A 21,173-nucleotide genomic window follows, 5' to 3' on the forward strand; every position below is an offset into this window, starting at 1 on the left:
TTATCAGTTTGCATGTCGAACTCAACCACAAAACTTAACATTTTAAACCAAAACTCACCTTTTGCTCGCGGGTTCGAGTTAAGATCTGGACAATTCATAGATCTGGACGTGTTCTTGCTATTTGAAGACTCTTGCACACTAAACTCTTCCTTACTTTAACTTGGTTTTGGATTCGGGTCTTGAGAGAATGTATGTGTGTGTTCTAGGGTGTGTGTGTGTGTGTGAAAAGAAAGAAAATGATGAAAGGATGGAGGGGTTGGGTTTATACAGGGGGTTATGGGCCCACAACCCATTCACAATTCCAAATCCAAATATTATCCAAACATCTACACACACGATCAAATTAACGACACACACGAAATAATAAATTCTCTTTTATTTATTATTCTCAAAATACGGATGTTACAAAATTGGGACCTAACTTGCACACCATTTTACGATATTTTAGTAAATAAAAACTTGTAAGATGTAACAAGCACCACCCATTTTCAATAAACATAGGATTCAGGTTCAAAATTTTTAAACAAAAACAGAATAACTTTAAACTACAAAAATGGAACCGGGGTGAGGGTTGGAGCACCGCTGGACTAAAGAAAGCCTCCTCGCTCATGCAAGAGTGAGCAACGGTTTTCAACTTCTATTAAAAATACTTTAATTGATATTTAACAAAATTAACTATTAATATTCATCAAAATAAGGAGAAAAAGGTTTACATAAAATGCAAACCTATAAAGTTAATTAAATCAATAAAGATAAATAAATTTATTTCATATTTACATATTGTTTTTTACGTGTCGCAATTTGTAGATTGCCAGAACAACATACAAACTATGAGTTTACATGGTGAAGTTATGAGTAGTGATCTATCTCATTAATACAAAGTTACAAACAACAAAATGAGAAAATGTACGATTTAAAAGGTTGAGTTTATTGAAAATTGAGTCGTCTTCTTTATTTATCTGGTAAAGACACTTTCCATCGCCGTTCTTGATCGAAAAAGCTTCCGTAAGTTCCAACTCCACGTTTTTCTTCTTATCTCAACTACATTTCTAAGCAAAAAAAAAAAAAAAAGCCCGTTGGGGGCCCAAGGCTCCTTCTGGCCCTAAAGAAGCCCGTCAGTGGTGTACATCAATTCATGTATAACATCGTACGAGCCGTAGATGTCAAATAAAGCATGTACATCAAAATCTGTAATATCACACGAAAAATAATAGTCATGCAGGTCTTAAAACTTTATCAATAGTAAAAGAAATCATTTTCTTACCATCAGTAAAACACTGTATAATTTGGTTGGGTTTTGTTATATAAAATTAAAGAAACACGTTTAAGCATGTGAGAGATGGATATTCGGTTTACAAAAGAAAAGAGTCCGATTAGTTGACGCACCTTTGTTTTGTCTCTGCACTTTATGCCCAGCCACTAGAAATCCACACCACTACCCAATTATCCTTTACTTATTCATTCATCCGTTCCGTTGTTCTAACTACTACTTCCTGCCTGCCGTACCAATCAATCAATAAATTGTTGATTAAATCTCACTAGCTCTCCCTCATCCAATTGCACATTACATGCACCGATTTTGCATCGTAATCACCGTCAATTGATCATCGTTGATTCAATAGTGTATGCTATTAGGTCAGAATCAATCATGTCGTCGATACCTAAGGAGCCTGAGCAGGTGATGAAGCAACGAGACGGATCTGTGCTCGGAAAGAAGACGATTCTCAAGAGCGATCATTTCCCTGGATGCCAGAATAAGCGCCTCGCTCCTCAAATCGACGGTGCCCCTAATTATCGTCAGGTAATTTCAATTCACTGCCCTAATTTCATTCATATTCATTGCACACTTTCATTTTCCTAGGGTTTGAGGTTTTTTATGATTAATTAAATGATATTCATATTACTTATCGGAATGGTGTTTTGATCGTATTACTGCTGAATGTTTGTAGTGATCTGGAAATTATTTGTAATGTTTATGTTTATGTTTATATCGTATTACTATCAGGCTGAATCGTTGCGCGTCCATGGTGTTGCCATCCCTACCATTGATGGGATCCGGAATGTTCTTACGTATCTCGGGGCTCAAGTCGATGGGAAGCAGCAAGCCAATGTGCTTTGGATCAACCTTCGTGAGGAACCGGTAAGAAGTTTTAACTTGTTCGTTTTGATACACAAGAGTAGATATTTGATCATCAATAGGCATAGCCTTGACACTTGACAGCGTTTTCTGGAATATGAATCTGAGTTTAATATAGATTTGTCAGTATACATATGTTCTTCCTTGTGGGAAAAATTGAAAGTGTTCGACAATAGAATGCACTGATTGCAAGGGGCAAACGAACTAAGACGGCGATTGCGTTCCGGTTCTTTTTTCTATATATGGTTCATAACAGCGACAGCAATCCTAAATGAAAAATCAATGATTACAGTTAGAAAGGTGACGAAATCAAGAGAGGCCTAGAAGAATCAGTTATACGCTAAAGGCATTCTGTGTCGTCAGTCCTCACTAACTGTTGAAATTGATGAACAATCATTCACTACATTGATGCCAATCATTAAATTGCACCGTACTCCAGTTTTGTGAATAAATTATACTCTATTGGGTCTATTTAGTGTGGAAGAGTTTGAAATCATTAAGTAATCTTCAAACTAACATGTTACATCTAATAGAAAAACATGGAACAAACACCCTTATCACCTCATAACTCATAAGAAGAGGATCATGTGTATATGCTTACCTATATATACATCCCCATATAAACATATATACATGCATATGCAAATGTGCATGTGTATATATAGTTATATACACGCATGTAGAATTTCACTTTAGGTAATGCATATATATGTATAAATGGCAGCATGCAGATGCACACTGTTGTATTGGTGTGTGCTGCGTGCATATATACACTTGTGGTTTGCATATGTGTGTGACAGTGAACCTTTTCTTCTTGAAACAGGTGGTTTATATCAATGGACGACCATTTGTGTTGCGCGAGGTTGAAAGACCCTTCTCCAATCTTGAATACACGGTGTGTTTATTCTTTTTCTTCTTTTGTTTATTCTTCACATATTAGGAATGATCATGTGCTTGCTATTTGCTTAAGTTACACCATTTTGATGTTTAGATGCATACATTGTAGTTGGTCTGACAGTCTTTTAACACTATTTAAATGAAACCAAATTTAAACAGAACAGAGTATATTTGATTGTGAAATTAACCTTTAGTATTTTGAGAACTTTCAAACACAGTACTCTGAACAAAATGGGAAATGAACATTTGGGTTTGTGTTTTGAGAGAAGTTTGAAGATGGATAAAAGAATTTAACAAAATTTTATGGTTTGCTCATTTATGGCAGTGTTTTTCATAATAATAATGTGGTGTCATGTGTTGATCAACAGGGTATCAATAGGGCACGGGTGGAGCAAATGGAAGACCGGTTAAAGGAAGACATACTGCTAGAAGCTGCTAGGTATTAAATTTTTTTTTGTCTTTCATCAGTAGTCACTATGCATTATATGAAAGCTTAACTGACTAAACAGATATGGAAACAAGATTCTAGTAACTGATGAACTGCCAGATGGTCAAATGGTGGACCAATGGGAGCCCGTTACACCTGAGTCTGTGAAAACACCACTACAGGTTTATTAATATCACCTTTTCACGGTTACTCTACTTGAACAAAATGAAAATTTCATACAAATATATTATGTACAATGTTTCTTATCTATTGTAGGTATACATGGAGCTACAAACAACACAATTCCTTGTTGATTATGAACGCATTCCAGTAACAGATGAGAAGTCGCCAAAGGAACAGGATTTTGATACGCTGGTATGCCTTATTTTCAGTTTTTCATTTGATTTATTTAAATGATAACGATTTGAGTTTTTTAGCTTAATTGGTTTCCCTTTTCTAGTCTTTTATCTTATAAATAGAGGTCATTACTGCATGAAAAATAAACTCAAATTTTCTGTTGAAGTTTGATTACACCCTGTCATTGTATAATCGGGAGGGGTGTGCATGGGCCAGTTTTGGTCTAAAACTGAACCAAAAACTGAAAATTCGATTTTTGCGTTTTACGAAACCGCTATGTTTTGGTTTTATCATTTGGACTTGAAATTTTTGGCCTGAAATTGTTGTCAAGAAGTAATTAATATGGGCCTTAAACTTTGGACTAAATTTATTTATTTAGTAATATATAAGTTAATTATACATTTGGGCTACAATATTTATGGGTAACACTATTTATTAATTTCTTAGCTACATATATACATAAACTGTATTAACAACATTTTATACGTAACATGTGGCTATAAAATGCTCAAAATGCGTTTTGCTGTTTGTACATCATAGTGTACTCTCTACCATACATTTAAAAGTGGAAATATGTAATTTGGTTTCTGTATGGTTTTGTTATCAGGTTGATCGAATTTCTAGAGCTGATCTAAATACAGAGATCATATTTAACTGTCAAATGGGACGGGGTCGAACTACCACAGGGATGGTGATTGCTACATTGATCTATTTTAACAGAATAGGAGCTTCTGGTACCTCTTTATTGTTTTTTATGGTTTGACTTTTCTTGAGTACTCTTAGTAGACTTTGATAGTATTATTTCTATGTTATTGTTAGGCATCCCAAGGACAAATTCAATTGGAAAAGTTTCTGTGTACGGGTCAAATGCTAGTGACAATATGATAAATACAGAGGAGGCACTTCGTAGAGGGGAATATACTGTTATAAGAAGCTTAATTCGAGTGCTGGAGGTATTAAACGGTTAATACCGGGTTGTTTTCTGCCCTAGAAAAGATTTTTTATAGCTAGTACCGGTTTTTGTCTGTTTTCTTTTTCCACTTTCTTCAGGCCTTTTAGGACTGGTAGGGGTGTAAGCTTGCCGAGCCTGAGCTTGACTAGGCTCGAGCTCAGCTCGTTTAACTTATAGAGAGCTTGAGCTTGGCTTGTTTTGAGTACAATTTCAAAAGCTCGAGCTCAGCTTGTTTATTATGTTCTAATTAATTTATGCATATCTGTAAATTGTAATTGCATTTTACATACATATTGTAATTTTATTTTTAATTTCTATATATAACATAATATATATTGTTGAATTATTTTCATCTTATATATATATAATTATATAATTATATAATATTATATAAATATATGCAAACCAGACCCACTGTTTTTTTTTAGAAAGCTAAAAGTCATCTTTTTTCATGAAACATTTGCCATTACTCATTTATTATTTACAACAAAGTTACTTTAAAAAGCTTTCATCAAAATATTATTAATCTTTTATATAACCTGGAATGTAGACAAGAAGTCCGAAATCTTGGAAACGAACCAATGAACTGCTCTTTAGGAGGGATTCTGGTTTGATTTTGGACTGTATTTGGTTTTAACCTGTTTTGGATTGTTTTTGGTCCCATTTTGAACTGTTCAGTATGCTTTCTTCATGATTTTTTCATGCTTTCAGGGTGGTGTTGAAGGCAAACGGCAAGTGGACAAAGTAATCGACAAGTGTGCCTCCATGCAGGTTTCTTTTCGTTATTCCCTCATCTTGTTTCATAATGAACTTTTCTGACAGTTACTGATTGTGAAATTAACAACTTAAGTACGCATTTTTGTGTGACAGAATTTACGTGAAGCAATTGCTACATATCGAAATAGTATTATGAAACAACCCGATGAAATGAAGAGGGCGGCATTGCTTTCTTTTTTTGTTGAATATCTTGAAAGATATTACTACCTTATTTGCTTTGCTGTTTATCTCCATACAGAGAAATCCTCTTCAAATTTCACTTTTTATCATTGGATGAAAGCAAGACCTGAACTTTATACCATCATTCGCAGGTAACAGTTGCTCGATTCTGTATTTAGGTAGAGTTTTATACTTTTATTACAAGTTTACACAAATTCATAAAATAGCATCTTATTTTAAATGGCCCATATTGCTTATTATACCTTTTATGTAATGTAATTAAGAATGGCCAAATATGAGCAAGAAATTGGTCCACTCTTTGAAATTGTCCAATTTGGTTTAATTTTGTTTTTGTCTAGGCCTGTAAACGAACACGATAGGGGCATGTTCGTGTTCGCTCATTTAACTTTAACCCAACAAACGGCTGAACACGGACAGTTAAACGTAAAGGGTTTTCTTGTTCGTGTTTGTTCATTAAGAAAATGAACGTGCTCATGTTCGTTTGTTAATAGTATAAACGAACGGTTCACGAACGTGAACAAACATTAAGGAACGGATTTATCTGAACATAGATAACAAATATAAATGAACATAACTGAGCAAACACCAATTAAAAGTAAACATGAATATCAAATTGGGTCTAAAAAAATAATAAAACTAGACTAAATTGTAATGGGCGTAACAGTTTAATGAATATATTAACGAACAAACTTAGAATAAAAGTAAACTAATGAGCATAAACGAATTAGATATGTGTTCATGTTTATTCGTTTAACTAAAATAACAAGATGTTTTGTTCATGTTTGTTCGTTTATTAAATTAACAAACTTCTGCGTAACGGTTCATAGTTAGTTCACTGAACGTTCAGTTTCTTTGCAAGCTAATATGGTAATTGTAGTGTTAATAGAAGTTACCAAAAAGGGGCAAAAAGTTGTCCACTTTGGTAATTTTTTTAACTTAATGCCCCGACTTGGTAATTAAAGTAGTCTGATATGGTAATAATAGTGTAAATAATAATCCTCAAATAGGAACAAAGTATCTCTAATGACCAGATTGGGACATAAAAAAGAATATACTCACCAAATTGGACTATTTTCAAAAGTATGCTGCTATTCTTTGGAATTTACCACGTTTATAAAACCGGGTTGACTTTTATGCCCTTGAATCTGTTAAAGGCTGTTGAGGCGGGACCCAATGGGTGCACTTGGTTATGCAAATATAAAACCACTGAACAAAGTAAGCAAACCTGGTGACGGTCACCACCCTTCTGAGATGGGCATAGTTGCAGTTTCAAGAACCGGGGAGGTTTTGGGAAGTCAAACTGTTCTTAAAAGTGATCATTGTCCTGGCTGTCAACAACCAAGTTTACCCGAGAGGGTCGATGGTGCACCTAACTTTAGAGAAATTCCCGGTTTTCCTGTATATGGTGTTGCAAACCCAACTGTTGAAGGGATTAAATCTGTTATACAAAGGGTTGGCAGTTCCAAAAAGGGTAGACCCGTCTTTTGGCATAATATGAGAGAAGAGCCTGTTATCTATATTAATGGAAAACCGTTTGTGCTTCGTGAGGTTGAAAGACCTTACAAAAACATGCTTGAGTATACGGTATTCTATTCATCTCTTTTACTATTTATAAATTAATTATAAAAATTATCCATGTGTTTGAGCTCTAGTTTTGCTTTTTCCGTCCAAGTTGTTTTAATTGCACCCTTTGAGTTCTTATGAGTTTAGCTTTAAAGAAAATAAAAATTTTAAGAAAAATAGCGGTCGGATATGATGATGGCATTTTGACAATTTGCTAGTATAATAGACTTTGGACCAAAAGGATCTAATTGAAACTATTTAGTGGGATCAGAAGGCAAAACTAGAATTTAAGGGACCATATTCAGAAAAAAAGGGCCACTAGGGGTGTGCATGAAACCGAAAAAACCAAAGGAAGCGAACCTAAACAAAAACGACGGTTTGGTTTTATGTTTTCGTACAAATCGTAGTTTCAGTTTGGTTTCTCTTTTGCATGTAACTAAACCGTGAAAACCTAACCGAATTTATTGATTTCATTTTAATTATCTTATAAGAATTTAATAAATAGTGTAACCCAAATTTATTAGCCCAGATTGATAATAGTCAGTTAATTATTGATTAACGGAAACTATTAAGCCCAAATCATTATTTTAAGCCTATTCTTTTTCGGCCGAATAATTTCAAACCCAAATGGCAAAGCCGCTAACTGAAACCGAATGCACCTTATGCACTGTTAAATTCAAGGTGTAACATACGCAACAAAAAGTTGATTCATACACGACAACCGGTTCTTTTAATTTACTCTTACGTTTAAAACATTTGTATTTGGTCTTCTTCTTTTTTTTTTTCTTTTTTCCTAATTTGAGGAAACTATTGTCAGTTGATTATATCTGTTAATCACCCCTTGATATAAATCACTTGATGGGAATGAATTGGATAATTATAAAAATATTACATGTAGGGAATTGACCGTGAACGAGTAGAGAGAATGGAAGCCCGATTAAAAGAAGATATCCTAAAAGAATCTGAACGTTACGGTGGTGATATTATGGTTATTCACGAAACCGAAGATGGAAAAATATATGATTCTTGGGAGCATGTTAGCAAAAATGTAGTCCAGACCCCATTAGAGGTTTTTAAATCATTAGAAGCTGATGGGTTCCCTGTTAAATATGCACGTGTACCCATAACTGATGGAAAAGCCCCCAAAAGTTCAGATTTTGACACATTGGCTCTTAATATTTCATCTGCATCCAAAGATACGGCTTTTGTGTTTAATTGTCAGGTATTTATCTGCCTTTTGGTAAATTTAAGACCCAAATATATTGAATGATAGTTTAAGGACACACACCCACACGCATATTGAATGATAGTTTAAGGATATGCACATATGCATATTCTTCTACGTTTCATGATATCATATTTATCTACCTTTTGGTGACTTCTAGACAAATATTGAATGACCGTAAAAAATAAACACACACACGCACACACCCACATATTTATATTCTTCTACATTTCATAATGTCATATTTATCTGTTGTATATAGTATATAATATAATCATTTTCTTACTATGTATTTAATTTTCATTACGAAAGCTTAATCCTTCTTTTTTACTTTCTTTTCATCTCTTTAGATGGGTAGAGGGAGAACAACTACCGGCACAGTAATAGCTTGCCTTGTGAAACTTCGACTCGATCACGGTCGACCAATCAGAATTCTCCATGATGACATGGCATGTGGAGGCGAGTCAGACAATGGGACATCGAGCGGTGACGAAAGTGGGCCCGAATCTATATCTAAAACCCGAACACAAACCAGTGCAAGTCATGCATTTGGTATAAACGACATCCTTCTGTTATGGAAAATAACTAGCTTTTTTGACAACGGTGTTGAATGTCGAGAAGCATTAGATGCAGTTATTGACAGGTGTTCAGCACTTCAAAATATTCGCCAAGCTGTACTCCGATATAGAAAGTTATTTAACCAACAACATGTTGAACCGAGAGAAAGACGGGTGGCTTTAAACCGAGGTGCTGAGTATTTAGAACGGTATTTTCGGTTAATTGCGTTTTCAGCGTATCTTGGAAGTGAAGCGTTTGATGGGTTTTGTGAACAAGAGGAGTCTAGGGTTACTTTTAAAAGTTGGTTACATCAACGACCAGAAGTTCAAGCAATGAAGTGGTCCATAAGATTGAGACCCGGGCGGTTTTTTACTGTCCCTGTAAGTATTTTCTTTTGAATTGTTTCAACAAAAATGATCTAATTATGTGAATATAATGATTTGGACTAAACGAACACAAAGGGAACCTGTTCTGTTCATTCGTTTTACTTTTACCAAACAAACAATCGAACACGAACAACTAAATGAACGGGGGTTTTCTTGTCCGTGTTCGTTCGCTAAGAAAATGGACATGTTCGTCTTCATCTATGCTCGTTTGTTAACGATATAAACAAACGGTTCCTGAACGTAAATACTAAGCTAAAACTAGTTAAAAGTAGTGTGAAGAAGAATGTGTTGGGCCTAAAAAGTTATTAAAGGTAGAGTAAGTTCTAATGGTCCAAAATTTTTTTAAATGAATATATTAACACTTAACAGAACGTACATGAACAAACTTAAACAAACTTAAACAAACATAAGCGGACGTTCATGAACGCGGCATGTGTTGATGTCTATTAGTTTTTTTAAATGAACATGCTCATGTTCGTTCACTTATTAAATAAGCGTTTGGTATGGTTACATGCCAAGGGAGATTAGACACTATAAACATATGCTTGGTATGGTTACATGAACTTTTGGTATGGTTACATGCCAAGGGAGATTAGACACTATAAACATATGCTTGGTGCTTTATTTTTCAAACTGTTCACTGAACGGTTAACAAACTGTTCACTGAACGTTTGGTATGGTTACATGCCCAGGGAGATTAGACACTATAAACATATGCTTGGTGCTTTATTTTTCAACTCATTGCACTTGTGCTTTTTCATGCAAGTTACATTGTTTTACCCAGTTGACCTATTAAATATAAAATGTGACCCGAATTGACCTGTTACTAAACTTCTTCGTAAATGAACGTGTATAGTTAATTGGGATAACATACGCGGAGGCCCCCCAAATATATAACTTTTTTTGTTTATACCAGTTTCAGCGTAAAATTTGTCAGATGGTAAAACTGGCCTTAAAGATTAGGAAAAGACAAAAAACGTTATTAATAATAATCTAATTTAAAATTAAATGATTTAGGAGATTGTGCGCATTAAAGTACACTTTGGACGATTTTCAACCCACTGAACTTGTTTTCTTGTATGCTAATTTACTGGATTTTACCTGTAAATTGAAAAATGGCCTGAATTGGCTTGTTTCCTATGATGTTAATCTGATTTGACCCATTAGAAGTCAAACTTGACAAAAATCAACCCACTTACAAGTAAACATGCCAAAATTGCCTTCTATTTCTTATCAAGCTTACCTTTTTGCGTAAATTGGTATCTTTTTTTTTCAGGAAGAATTAAGAGCTCCACAAGAGTCCCAACACGGTGATGCAGTAATGGAATCCATTGTTAAAAAGCGAAGCGGTTCTGTTTTAGGAAAGGGGTCAATACTCAAGATGTACTTTTTTCCCGGTCAAAGAACTTCTAGTCATATACAAATCCATGGTGCTCCACATGTTTACAAGGTAATATGGTACATATAACATTTATAAAGAAATTGCATAAATTAAATATAAAAGTAAATTTAAAACTACATAAATTATGTAGTATGTCTAAGGTAGACAGTTTTAATTTTGTTTTTGAAGGATGTAATCCCACTGTTCACTCTCTTATAGCGAGCATAGCAGTGGCGGACACCAGATTCATTTTAATGATGAAAACAACGGTAAGATTTTTCTCCCTTGAGTCGAATATAGACTTTTGGGAGTCAACTAGGTCACTTTAACTTCAACTTTTAAGCATTAATATCTTAGGTTTATAAAAGTTTAAACCTTAGGTTTTTAATAATCTTAGTTAGGCAAGAAAGTTCTATTTTAGGTTTTGCAAGGTATTAATTTGTTTTTATAAGTGGGGTGAAGCATCTAGTTTAGGTAATGCATATAAAAAGTAAAAATCTTTTATTCTTTGCAGTAAGAGTATTATTTGTTTGATAAAGAGTAGTCTAATTAATTAAACCTAAAATAAAAACATGATTAACATTTCTTGATTGTCTCATTGGCTTCTATATTGAGATTCTTTTGTCTATTGGTGATAAGATGGGTGGGTAAAAATTATATTGGGTGAATTTCATATATATATATATATATATATATATATATCCCTACAAACTTCTAAAATATCATATATTTACCCATTTCAATAAAATTAATTCAAAACATGACTATTTTATTCTTAATATTCTCAAAACAAGATAATTTTATATTTTCTTATTTTAATCTTAAAATTTCCATTATGAAACGAATACTCAAAAGTTTTGAAGAAGATATTGGAAACTAATAAAAAAGATTGCAAAGTAATATATTTGATAAGGGTAAAATTGCCATTATGTTAAAAAATTATTTGCAAGGGAATTTATGATTTTTTTTAATTAACTTGGGTATATATGATATTTCACAAGTTTTGTAGGAGTATATACAAAATTCTTCCAGTATATTTAAGGCTTTAACTTTAGTACTATTAACCAAAACAATGTCATCACAATAATGATACAGATATACAAATAAATATCAGACATAGACTTTGGGTGACTTTCAATCCATTTGACCAGTCTGATATAAAAGTCAAACACGGCCCAAATCGACTCATTTACAAGTTTGACCTTTTTTTCAGGTGGATGGCTATCCTGTGTATTGCATGGCAACTCCCACAGTTGTGGGTGCCAAAGAGATGCTAACTTATTTAGGTGCGGGGCCCGAACCCCCTTCAGAAGGAAATGGTCCTCAAAAAGTAATTTTAACCGATTTGCAGGAAGAAGCTGTTGTATACATCAATGGCGCGCCTTTTGTTCTTAGAGAACTAAATAAACCTGTAGAGACACTCAAGCACGTGGGGATCACCGGTTCAGTGGTTCGTTGTTTTTCTTATACAAACTTAAACCAAGAAAAAGTACAGGTGGCAATATGGGCGGGTTGTATAGATTGGGTTACAGGTCAAATGGATTCGGGTAGATTGGGTTACACGTCAAACGGGTTGGGTAGATTGGGTTACAGGTCAAATGGGCTTGGGTAGATTGGGTTACAGGTCAAACAGGGTCGGGTAGATTGGGTTACAGCAAACAGGGTTGGGTAGATTGGGTTACAGGTCAAACAGGGTCGGGTAGATTGGGTTGACTAACAAACAGTTTTTTCCTTTCTGGAAGATTTATATAAATAGTTTATGTGGTAATTATAATTATTAGAACAAGATTTGTACAATAGCAAACTAAATCTTTGAATTAAACAATTTCAAGTTGGTTGTATGTGTTCAAAATATTATTTGGTCGAAATCTAAACTATCCTTTTTTAGCTAAAATCCATTTTTGGTACACTTTTTAGTTTTTACCTTTTTAATACGGGCCAAAACTAGCCGGATCGTGTTCGGTTTACACACACACGTACTTTCTTTCCTTCTCTAAAGATTTGGTAGGTAGTAAGTAGTTAATACGTTGAAAGTAGGCTTTGGGTGACTTTTAACCCGTCTGACCCGTTTTAACTCTTAGCTATGTTTTAAACTTGGCGCGTTTGATATAATACAAAACCCTAATTCAACGTATTAAAAATGGACTTTGGGTGACTTTAAACTCGTTTGACCCATTCAATCTGTGATCTTTTAGCTTTTAAACTGGACCTGTTTGATATAAAACAAAACCCGAATTCGACCTATTTAAGAAAATGGGTTGAAATTGGTACCTCCACAAAAAAAAAAAATAAATTAATAAAAAATAAAAAATAACTTGAATGAATCTGTTTTCAACATGCTTGCTTCTGAACATATGCAGGTAGAACACATGGAGGCTCGGTTAAAGGAGGATATTATATCAGAAATTAAAAAATGTGGCGGTCGAATGCTTTTACACCGTGAAGAATATAACCCCACATTAAATCAAGCGAGTGTAGTAGGATATTGGGAAAATATATTCATAGAAGATGTAAAGACACCTACAGAAGTGTATTCTGCTTTGAGTAATGAAGGGTATGATATGGTGTACAAAAGGATTCCATTGACTCGAGAGAGGGACGCCTTACCTTCTGATGTTGATGCAATTCAGAATTGTATGGACAAGTAAGTAGATTTTTTTGTTTAATTTAACCATGAGGCCATATACGTACATACATAATATATGCATGTGGGTGTGTGCATATATACATACATATATCTGTGCGCGCGCATATATGTGTGTGTGTGTGTGCGCGTGTATATGTATATATACGTGTGCATGTATACATATATGTATGCGTGTATATATATCATGAACTTTATTAGCAATTTTAGCAAAAACAGTTGCACCTTATTACTGACTGTAGCAGCGAGTGGCCTGTTAAACTAATAGCACGGCGTTTTTTGTATGGTTTTTCAAAAGTTGCTGACATAGCATTTTGTAATAGGCTTGTAAACGTGAAAAAACATGAACGGAGTGTGTTCGTGTTCGTTTAACTTTAACGGAATAAACGAACATGAACAAATAAACGAACTGGGTTTTCTTGTTCGTGGTCGGTTGTTAAGAAAACAAACATGTTTGTGTTCCTTTATGTTTGTTCGCTAACCGTATAAACGAGCGGTTCATGAACGAATATAACTGAACTACTGAACATAGATAAACAAACATAACCGAGCTAAAACTAGTAAAAACTAACGTGAAGAAAAGTGTGTTGCACCTAAAACATTATTGAAACTAGGCTGTTTTAATGGACCAAAAAGTTGTAACGAGTTTATTCACGAACTTATACAAACGTAAGCTAACGAACATAAATGATTTTAAATGAACGAACTTAAATGAACGAACACTCATGAACATAAATGAACGAACACCCATGAACATAAATGAACAAACGAGACATGTGTTTATGTTCATTTTTTAACTATATGAACAAATTTTTTGTTTGTTTATTAAATATAAAAACTAAGCGATCTGTCGAACGGATTACGAACTGTTCACCGAACGTTTGGTTCATTTACATGCCTGATTTTGTTTGTCATTATAATGTATAATCTTATAGGATATTTTATAATTATTTTCAAATACAAGTTTTAAAAACTTTATTTTATGAAAGTTGTACATACTACATAGCTTGATTCATAAATTTTTTATTTTACTCAAGTTTTTCTGCATATAAGTCAGTAATAAGTTTTCCATTTTCTGTTTTTTTCCTGATTTAAGTTGGTTGCTAAAATAGGAGAAAAGTGTAAAGTTTGTTTCTACTTCGTGCAGTTGCACTTAGATACATTTTTTTAATCATTTACAAACTTACCAATTCTTACCGAAGTAAGCACTACGCAAGAAGATTAAAAAAACATACATTGCATATATCAATATATCACTAAAATATGAATATAAGAATAAATGATGAATATTGAATAATATATTGTAATATAGTGGATTGTTGTGCAGTGGTGCAGGGTCTTATCTGTTTGTGTCACACACAGGATTTGGGGGCGTTGCATATGCAATGGCTATTATATGTTTAAGACTTGAATCAGAAGGAAAATTAACATCTGATAATCGATATTTATTATCTTCTTATGAAAATCCATATTTTGAAGCACGTGAAAGGGGTGACTACCGTGATATACTTAGCCTTACGAGAGTTTTGTTGCGTGGGTCCGAGAGCAAATCAGATGTTGACATTGTTATAGAAAGGTATGAAATTTTTAAACTTGTAAATAACTTTGTTTATATAATTTTTTTTGCACAAGTGTTCTTTTTCCATACGCGGCATCTTATGGGGCACACGGCATTATTTAGTGCCACATTAGCGATTTACGGTAAATTTGGTTAAAACGAGGATAAATGCTTAAGTTGGTAATAAGTTGTAAGTTGCTTTCAGTTTGCACCAAACTTAAAGCTGGTTGTTAAAGTTAGGAAAAAAAGTGTAACGTTCAATATGATTGTTAAGCATTTATATGGACAATGGATTCTGATTCTCATTATTTATGGTCAAAATTGACATGATACTTTGTTGTTCTTATTGCCAATTGGGTATTAACTTGTTGACTCTAACTGCTAATAATATTTATTATATTTATTGAATGATACTAATGTTAGCTTAATTTGGGTCGCTCATTTTTGGTTTTTAACTTCTTTTATAATTTATTTTGATTAGTATTTATTTTAATTGGTAAGAATTGAATTTGATTAAACAAGATGCATATGCATATATCATTTGATTAAGCAGAATTTGGCAACACCCAAATAACTACTTATTAGTACTTCAAGCTGCAAAAGCACAACCAAATACTATATTCTGGCATCCAGTTTTATTGCAGCTAATTATCTGATTAATACAATCCCATATCACTTAATTACTTTCAACCCCCCCACCCCCCACCCCACCCTCTTCCCACGTAATGGATATATACGTGGTATATTATTGTTAAAGCCTATGAGAACTCTGGAAATATATAATTGTAACAGCATTATTTTACTGATATAAAGGTGTGCTGGAGCCGGGCATCTTCGAGGCGACATTCTGTTCTACAGCAAGGAACTTGAGAAGTTTGATGGTAATGATGATGAATGTAAAGCATACATCATGGATATGGGTATCAAAGCGTTAAGGTCAGTTGTACATTTTAAATATTATTTTACAAAGGTTTCTTATGTTACATACCATTAGTAGCAATATTAGTTTTTCTGTATTAGTTTCAAATACATCCTTCTAGAAGTTCAAAATTTCATATATCCTAAATTTCATTATATCATATTTATCATTTCAAAACACTAAAATTGTCCTATTTTTCCTTTCCATGGTAAATTAAACATAATCTGTTAGTACTTATGACAGAACTTAATAAACCAATAGGATAAAGGTGATGCTCTTAGTTCGTTATGCTATGAAATTGGTAAATGTGATATTTTTTCTATGAAATTAGTAACTGATTCTTTTAATATAGTCCATGAAATTGGTAAATGTGATATTTTTGCTATGAAATTAGTAACAGATTCTTTTAATATAGTGCCATGAAATTGATAAATGTGATATTTTTATTGTTTTGAAAGCATAAATATGATATGATGAAATGTGGAAGGTATGTATATGAAGTTTTAAACCTTTTGGATTATGTCTTGCAATACACTTGTGAAATATTAAAATTGATTATAAAAGTTATATTATTTCAATAATAGTCTACTTTTTCTGAAAATGATTTAGGAGGTTTTACTTATATATTTTATCTTACTCATCTTGTCATTAAGATACAAATCATTCTTCTCAAACTAAATGAGTCAGATTTCCCTCATGTCTTCATCTGAATCCACAAAACAATTGGTTAACTACTTATATTATATTATTTCAGTAATAGTCTAGTTTTTCTTCTTTAGACTATTTTACGAGGTTTTATTCATCTATTTCTATTCATGTTATCTTTAAGATACAAATAATTTAATTCTCAAATTAAATGAGTAGGAATCCAGTGTTAGAAGGGCAGAATGGTAATTTCCTCATGTTTTTATCTAAATCCACAAAACGGTTGGTTAAAACTATTTATCTTATTAATTTGCAGGCGTTATTTTCTACTAATAATGTTTAGATCATATCTTTACGGTACTTCACCTATGGAGACAAAATTTACGACTTGGATGAAAAGCAGGCCCGAACTTGGTCATCTTTGCAACAACCTCGGGATCGATAAATGATGTCGCATGTGTAAAATGTCTATAATGCCCTTTATCTTGTTCCTGTATAGTCAGCAGCGATCTTTGTTTTTAGTTTATTACAGCTATGCTATTCTGCCTACCGACACCCTGAATATTTATGAGGCTATCATTCCTTGGGATGCTATATGCTGATGATATTGTATCAGTTGGTGAAGGTAGGTGGGATCTTATGTAGATTATGAGATGCATGTCGGAGGATAAAACTAGCACAATGTGTGTTTTCAAGATTCTTGCTGATTTACCTTAAATCTTAATATATGTAACTTTTAGGACTAGTTTATTTTCAACATTTTTTTTATTGAAGGGGCATTGATCCTAAGCGGTGATTAGGGATGTTCATGGTCCATTTTGTTTGGTTTTTGACAAATAAAAGTGTCGAAACTGTTGACTACGGTTTTATTGTGGAACGCCAAACCAAACCAGTTGGCTCTAGTCTGGTGGTTTAAACTGATTTTGTTAAATTTTGTTTCAAAATATAAATTTGTAATATTGCTAAGGAAAACATTATTTGTAAGTTAACTCACATACGATTATCATTTTTGGAAAGAAAACATTAGAGCAACTCCAACACAATCGTCCAGAGCTGAGGTGGGTGAAGAAGTCGGTTGGAGGTGGGAAGGGGGGGGGGGTGTTGGTCCAGCGTAGGAGATTCTCTTATTTGTAAGTTAACTAAATCTTAAGTGGAAAACATTATTCGTAAAAAACATCATTCATAAGTTTTTCTGTGGCAAGTATTATACCTTATTTAACCTACATACAATGTTTCTCATTCTATTCAAAAAATATTTGGAACAGTTGATTCGATGTGGTTTTCTGGCTAAACCAAATGCGTCCTTTCGTCAAGATTCCGTTATTAACGCCATCAAATTAAGGGTTAATATGGTTTTTTCACCCCTTATAACAAAACCCTTCAATATCCATCCCTCTCCTTTCACTCACCACCACAGCCGATGGTCACCACCAAACCACCATCGATGTCGCCCCACCACCACTTGTCCACTACTGATTACTACCATTGACCGTTACCCACACACCATCAAATCCAACAAAAAAAAATGTTCTTTCAAGATTTTTAAAGGTTTTACATGTTATTTTTTTTCAACTTTTTTCTTTTTTATTATTTTACCTTAACCAAATACCAAAACGAGTGCTATTAAGCATATTCATTTGGTTAGGAACCTTTCCTAACTTTTCACGAATCGACCAATTGGTTTTAGCTATGGATCTAATTGTGACAACAAAACTAAACAAACCTTATATAAAAGATTAATTAATTAAGTTATAACTCATATAAAAACACTTAATATAGATAACTGGCTAAAAAACCTTAGTTTGACAGCAATTAAGTAAGTCATCAACGGTATATACAATGGACATTTTAGAAATTATAAAGCATGTTGGACATAACTTTGACTATGAAGGTCAAAATGGACAATTAGGGAATTTTCCCTAAAATGATTCATACATCTATTATGTAATGGTTGTTGACAAATTTTTTTTAGTGTGTTTTTTTTTGAACAGTTGCAGTTTGTTGGTTAGTTTGTTCCTACAACACTTTTCTTCTTTTATTAAAATCTCTATTTCTTTGCTAAATTGTAAGGCCCCGAGCCCAGGTGCCCTACTTTAGCGTTGGATTTACTCATAAACATAGTTTGTTACAGCGGAAGTCCATGCAACTTGCAGCGGAAATTTAAAACTTTTATATAACGACTTTCTTCTCCATCTATTCTTCAATATGAATAGCCTCATATGCGCCTCAAGCTTGCCACGTCACCAATAATACCTGCATGCATTCTAAAAGTCAGCTACGCGCTGAGTGAGTTCTAACATTTCTTTCTTTTAATCAAATTTGGATTTGTACATTTAAATCGCAGTCTTTATTCATACGCAACGTAACACTCGTCTATAACTAATCCCGTACGTACCTGCTCATAATTGAGCCTTCTATTCTTACTCGTAATCGAACCATATCAAATTAAAGGGGTTTGCCACCCTAACTTGCTGCGCGTGCATGAGGCCCGAAGGCTCTATGCACGAACATGCAATCATTCATTCACATCAATATACATATTGTCACTCTACGCAAGTATTTGATAGGACTTGTCCCCTACCTTCTTTCTATTCCATCCACTAACTTTTACCCGTATAAATAGTATCCATGGTTGGACCATACATTCACACAACGTATATCTATGCATTTACAATTATCATACCATGCAATCGTACTACCTACACATATAATTAATAGCTACTGTACTTAGTATCCATAACTGGACCACCTAATAATTGTGTCCATAACTGGACCAGCCATTCATTGTATCGATAACTGGACCACCTATTCATTGTATCGATAACTGGACCACCTATTCATTGTATTATAACTTGACCAGCTATTCATTGTATCTATAACTGGACCACCTATTCATTGTATCCATAACTGGACCAACCATACATTGTATCCATAACTGGACCATATTATACATATTATTCTAATCAATCAATTCGTTGTATCTATAATTAGACCACATTGCTATCACAACACGTGTCTGAACACAGTATAGGCTTTTAGTCCTTTATTGTGTTCTTGTATGAGCTTTTCTGTCCATACACTCTACACAAGTATTAGCAGGGTTTGCTCCCTAACTCTTTCTATTCTATAAACTACCATTCAAACATTTAAATACATATTAATGAATTAGTACATAATCACGTCCTTATAAGATATATATAATCAATTAAAATTACATATATCTATTCTTTCACATACGAGTATGCATACAGCCCCAAAAAACGTATAAAGGAAAAAGGGGGCTAGAACTCACATGGAGTCGATTCCTCTCTGATTTAATAGTAATTTCTTTCTTCAACTGTGTCCGACTAACTGTTAATAACGTACACATATTAATCCTCTATATTTGTTTATTATTTATTTTCTTAACCTAGCGGGGTTAACTTTTAAGTGTACGGAACCGACATGCAACCTTCTTTAACCGTTCATATTAATTTATTACACTAGGCCTTATCTTATTAATGAACCGTCTTTATTAGTTTGTGCTCACGACGACATTTATTAGTATCGTATTTATATTTATTATTATATAATTATTTATACTTGTAAGTTATCCTTCATTCGTACACCCCTTTTAATTTCATTATTTATAACGAACCCTTATGTTCAACTGTTTCCAACCGGGTCCCAAAAATCATTGGCTTGGCAAGAGACGGGTTACGGTTTCTATACGAGTCGGGTCTCTGGTTCAGGTTCCGTTTACCTTTCCTATCATTTCCTTATCCATAATGTTTATTTTTTATTATTACACATTTATATTATCTATTATTATTATTATTATTATTATTATGAACCCTAATTATATATATACATACCCTACCCCCACCCAACCCCTCCCTTCATCTTCTACATTCCAACCCTCCCCCTTTCTCTCTCAACATTTCCGGCGACCCAATCAGATTAGGGTCGGGTCCGAGTTTGGCTCCCTTCATCTTGTTCCATGGCCACTCCATCACCACCACTTTGCTTCTTCCTCTTTCTCACCTACCCACGGCCGCCGCCACTTGCCCCTCTTCCCTTCACCTCCGGCCACACATCCGAGAATTTCGCATACCGGTTTCGCATACCAGTTTCGCATAGGATATGCGAATTCTCTAATTTTCGCCTGCGGATTCCTTTAGATCTGGCCTTCCCTTGGCTGTAACTCGAGCCGTCGGTGACCAAGGTGAAGAACAGGGGGCCGATTGGTTACATTTGTCTTTGGGTTCGCGTTTTGAGGTCCCGGTTTCGTGTATGCGCTGTTCAACTGAGACGGGTTTGGTTCAGGTTTCATCACGGGTCCGGTTACGGAGCCCCGGGCTTCGTTGAACCCCGTCCACACCAATTGATATTGTTTTCATTTCGTTAAACCACAACGGCTGCACTGTTATTATTATTGTTTGGACAATTTGCTTAGTATCATGTTACTCTTACTTTGCTTGCGGTTCGTTATTCACGGTTCATTTGTGTCGGTTTGCTTCGGTTGTAACTTTCAGATTTCGTGTGTTCACTTGTTATTAGTCTTAATAAGAAATGAACGTAAACATAA

The 21,173-nt window shown here is 34.0% G+C and overlaps 1 protein-coding gene across 1 annotated transcript; it reads left to right on the forward strand.

Moving 5' to 3' along the window:
• The first annotated feature begins 1,648 nt into the window (after positions 1–1,648).
• On the forward strand, positions 1,649–17,310 carry LOC143635749 (uncharacterized). Its single transcript, XM_077103507.1, has 19 exons — positions 1,649–1,801; positions 2,006–2,140; positions 2,961–3,032; positions 3,403–3,473; positions 3,544–3,643; positions 3,738–3,836; positions 4,426–4,552; positions 4,638–4,771; positions 5,482–5,541; positions 5,641–5,858; positions 6,882–7,311; positions 8,189–8,512; positions 8,866–9,453; positions 10,736–10,909; positions 12,054–12,290; positions 13,201–13,484; positions 14,812–15,060; positions 15,856–15,978; positions 16,923–17,310. The coding sequence occupies exons 1-19, from the start codon at positions 1,649–1,651 to the stop codon at positions 17,053–17,055; spliced, it is 3,711 nt and encodes a 1,236-aa protein (XP_076959622.1). The 3' UTR covers positions 17,056–17,310.
• Positions 17,311–21,173: the final 3,863 nt, after the last annotated feature.

This window comes from Bidens hawaiensis, unplaced genomic scaffold (genome assembly GCF_021521415.1).
Source record: "Bidens hawaiensis isolate Kalapana, Puna unplaced genomic scaffold, B.hawaiensis_p1.1 tig00007678_1, whole genome shotgun sequence".
Lineage (NCBI taxonomy): Eukaryota > Viridiplantae > Streptophyta > Magnoliopsida > Asterales > Asteraceae > Bidens > Bidens hawaiensis.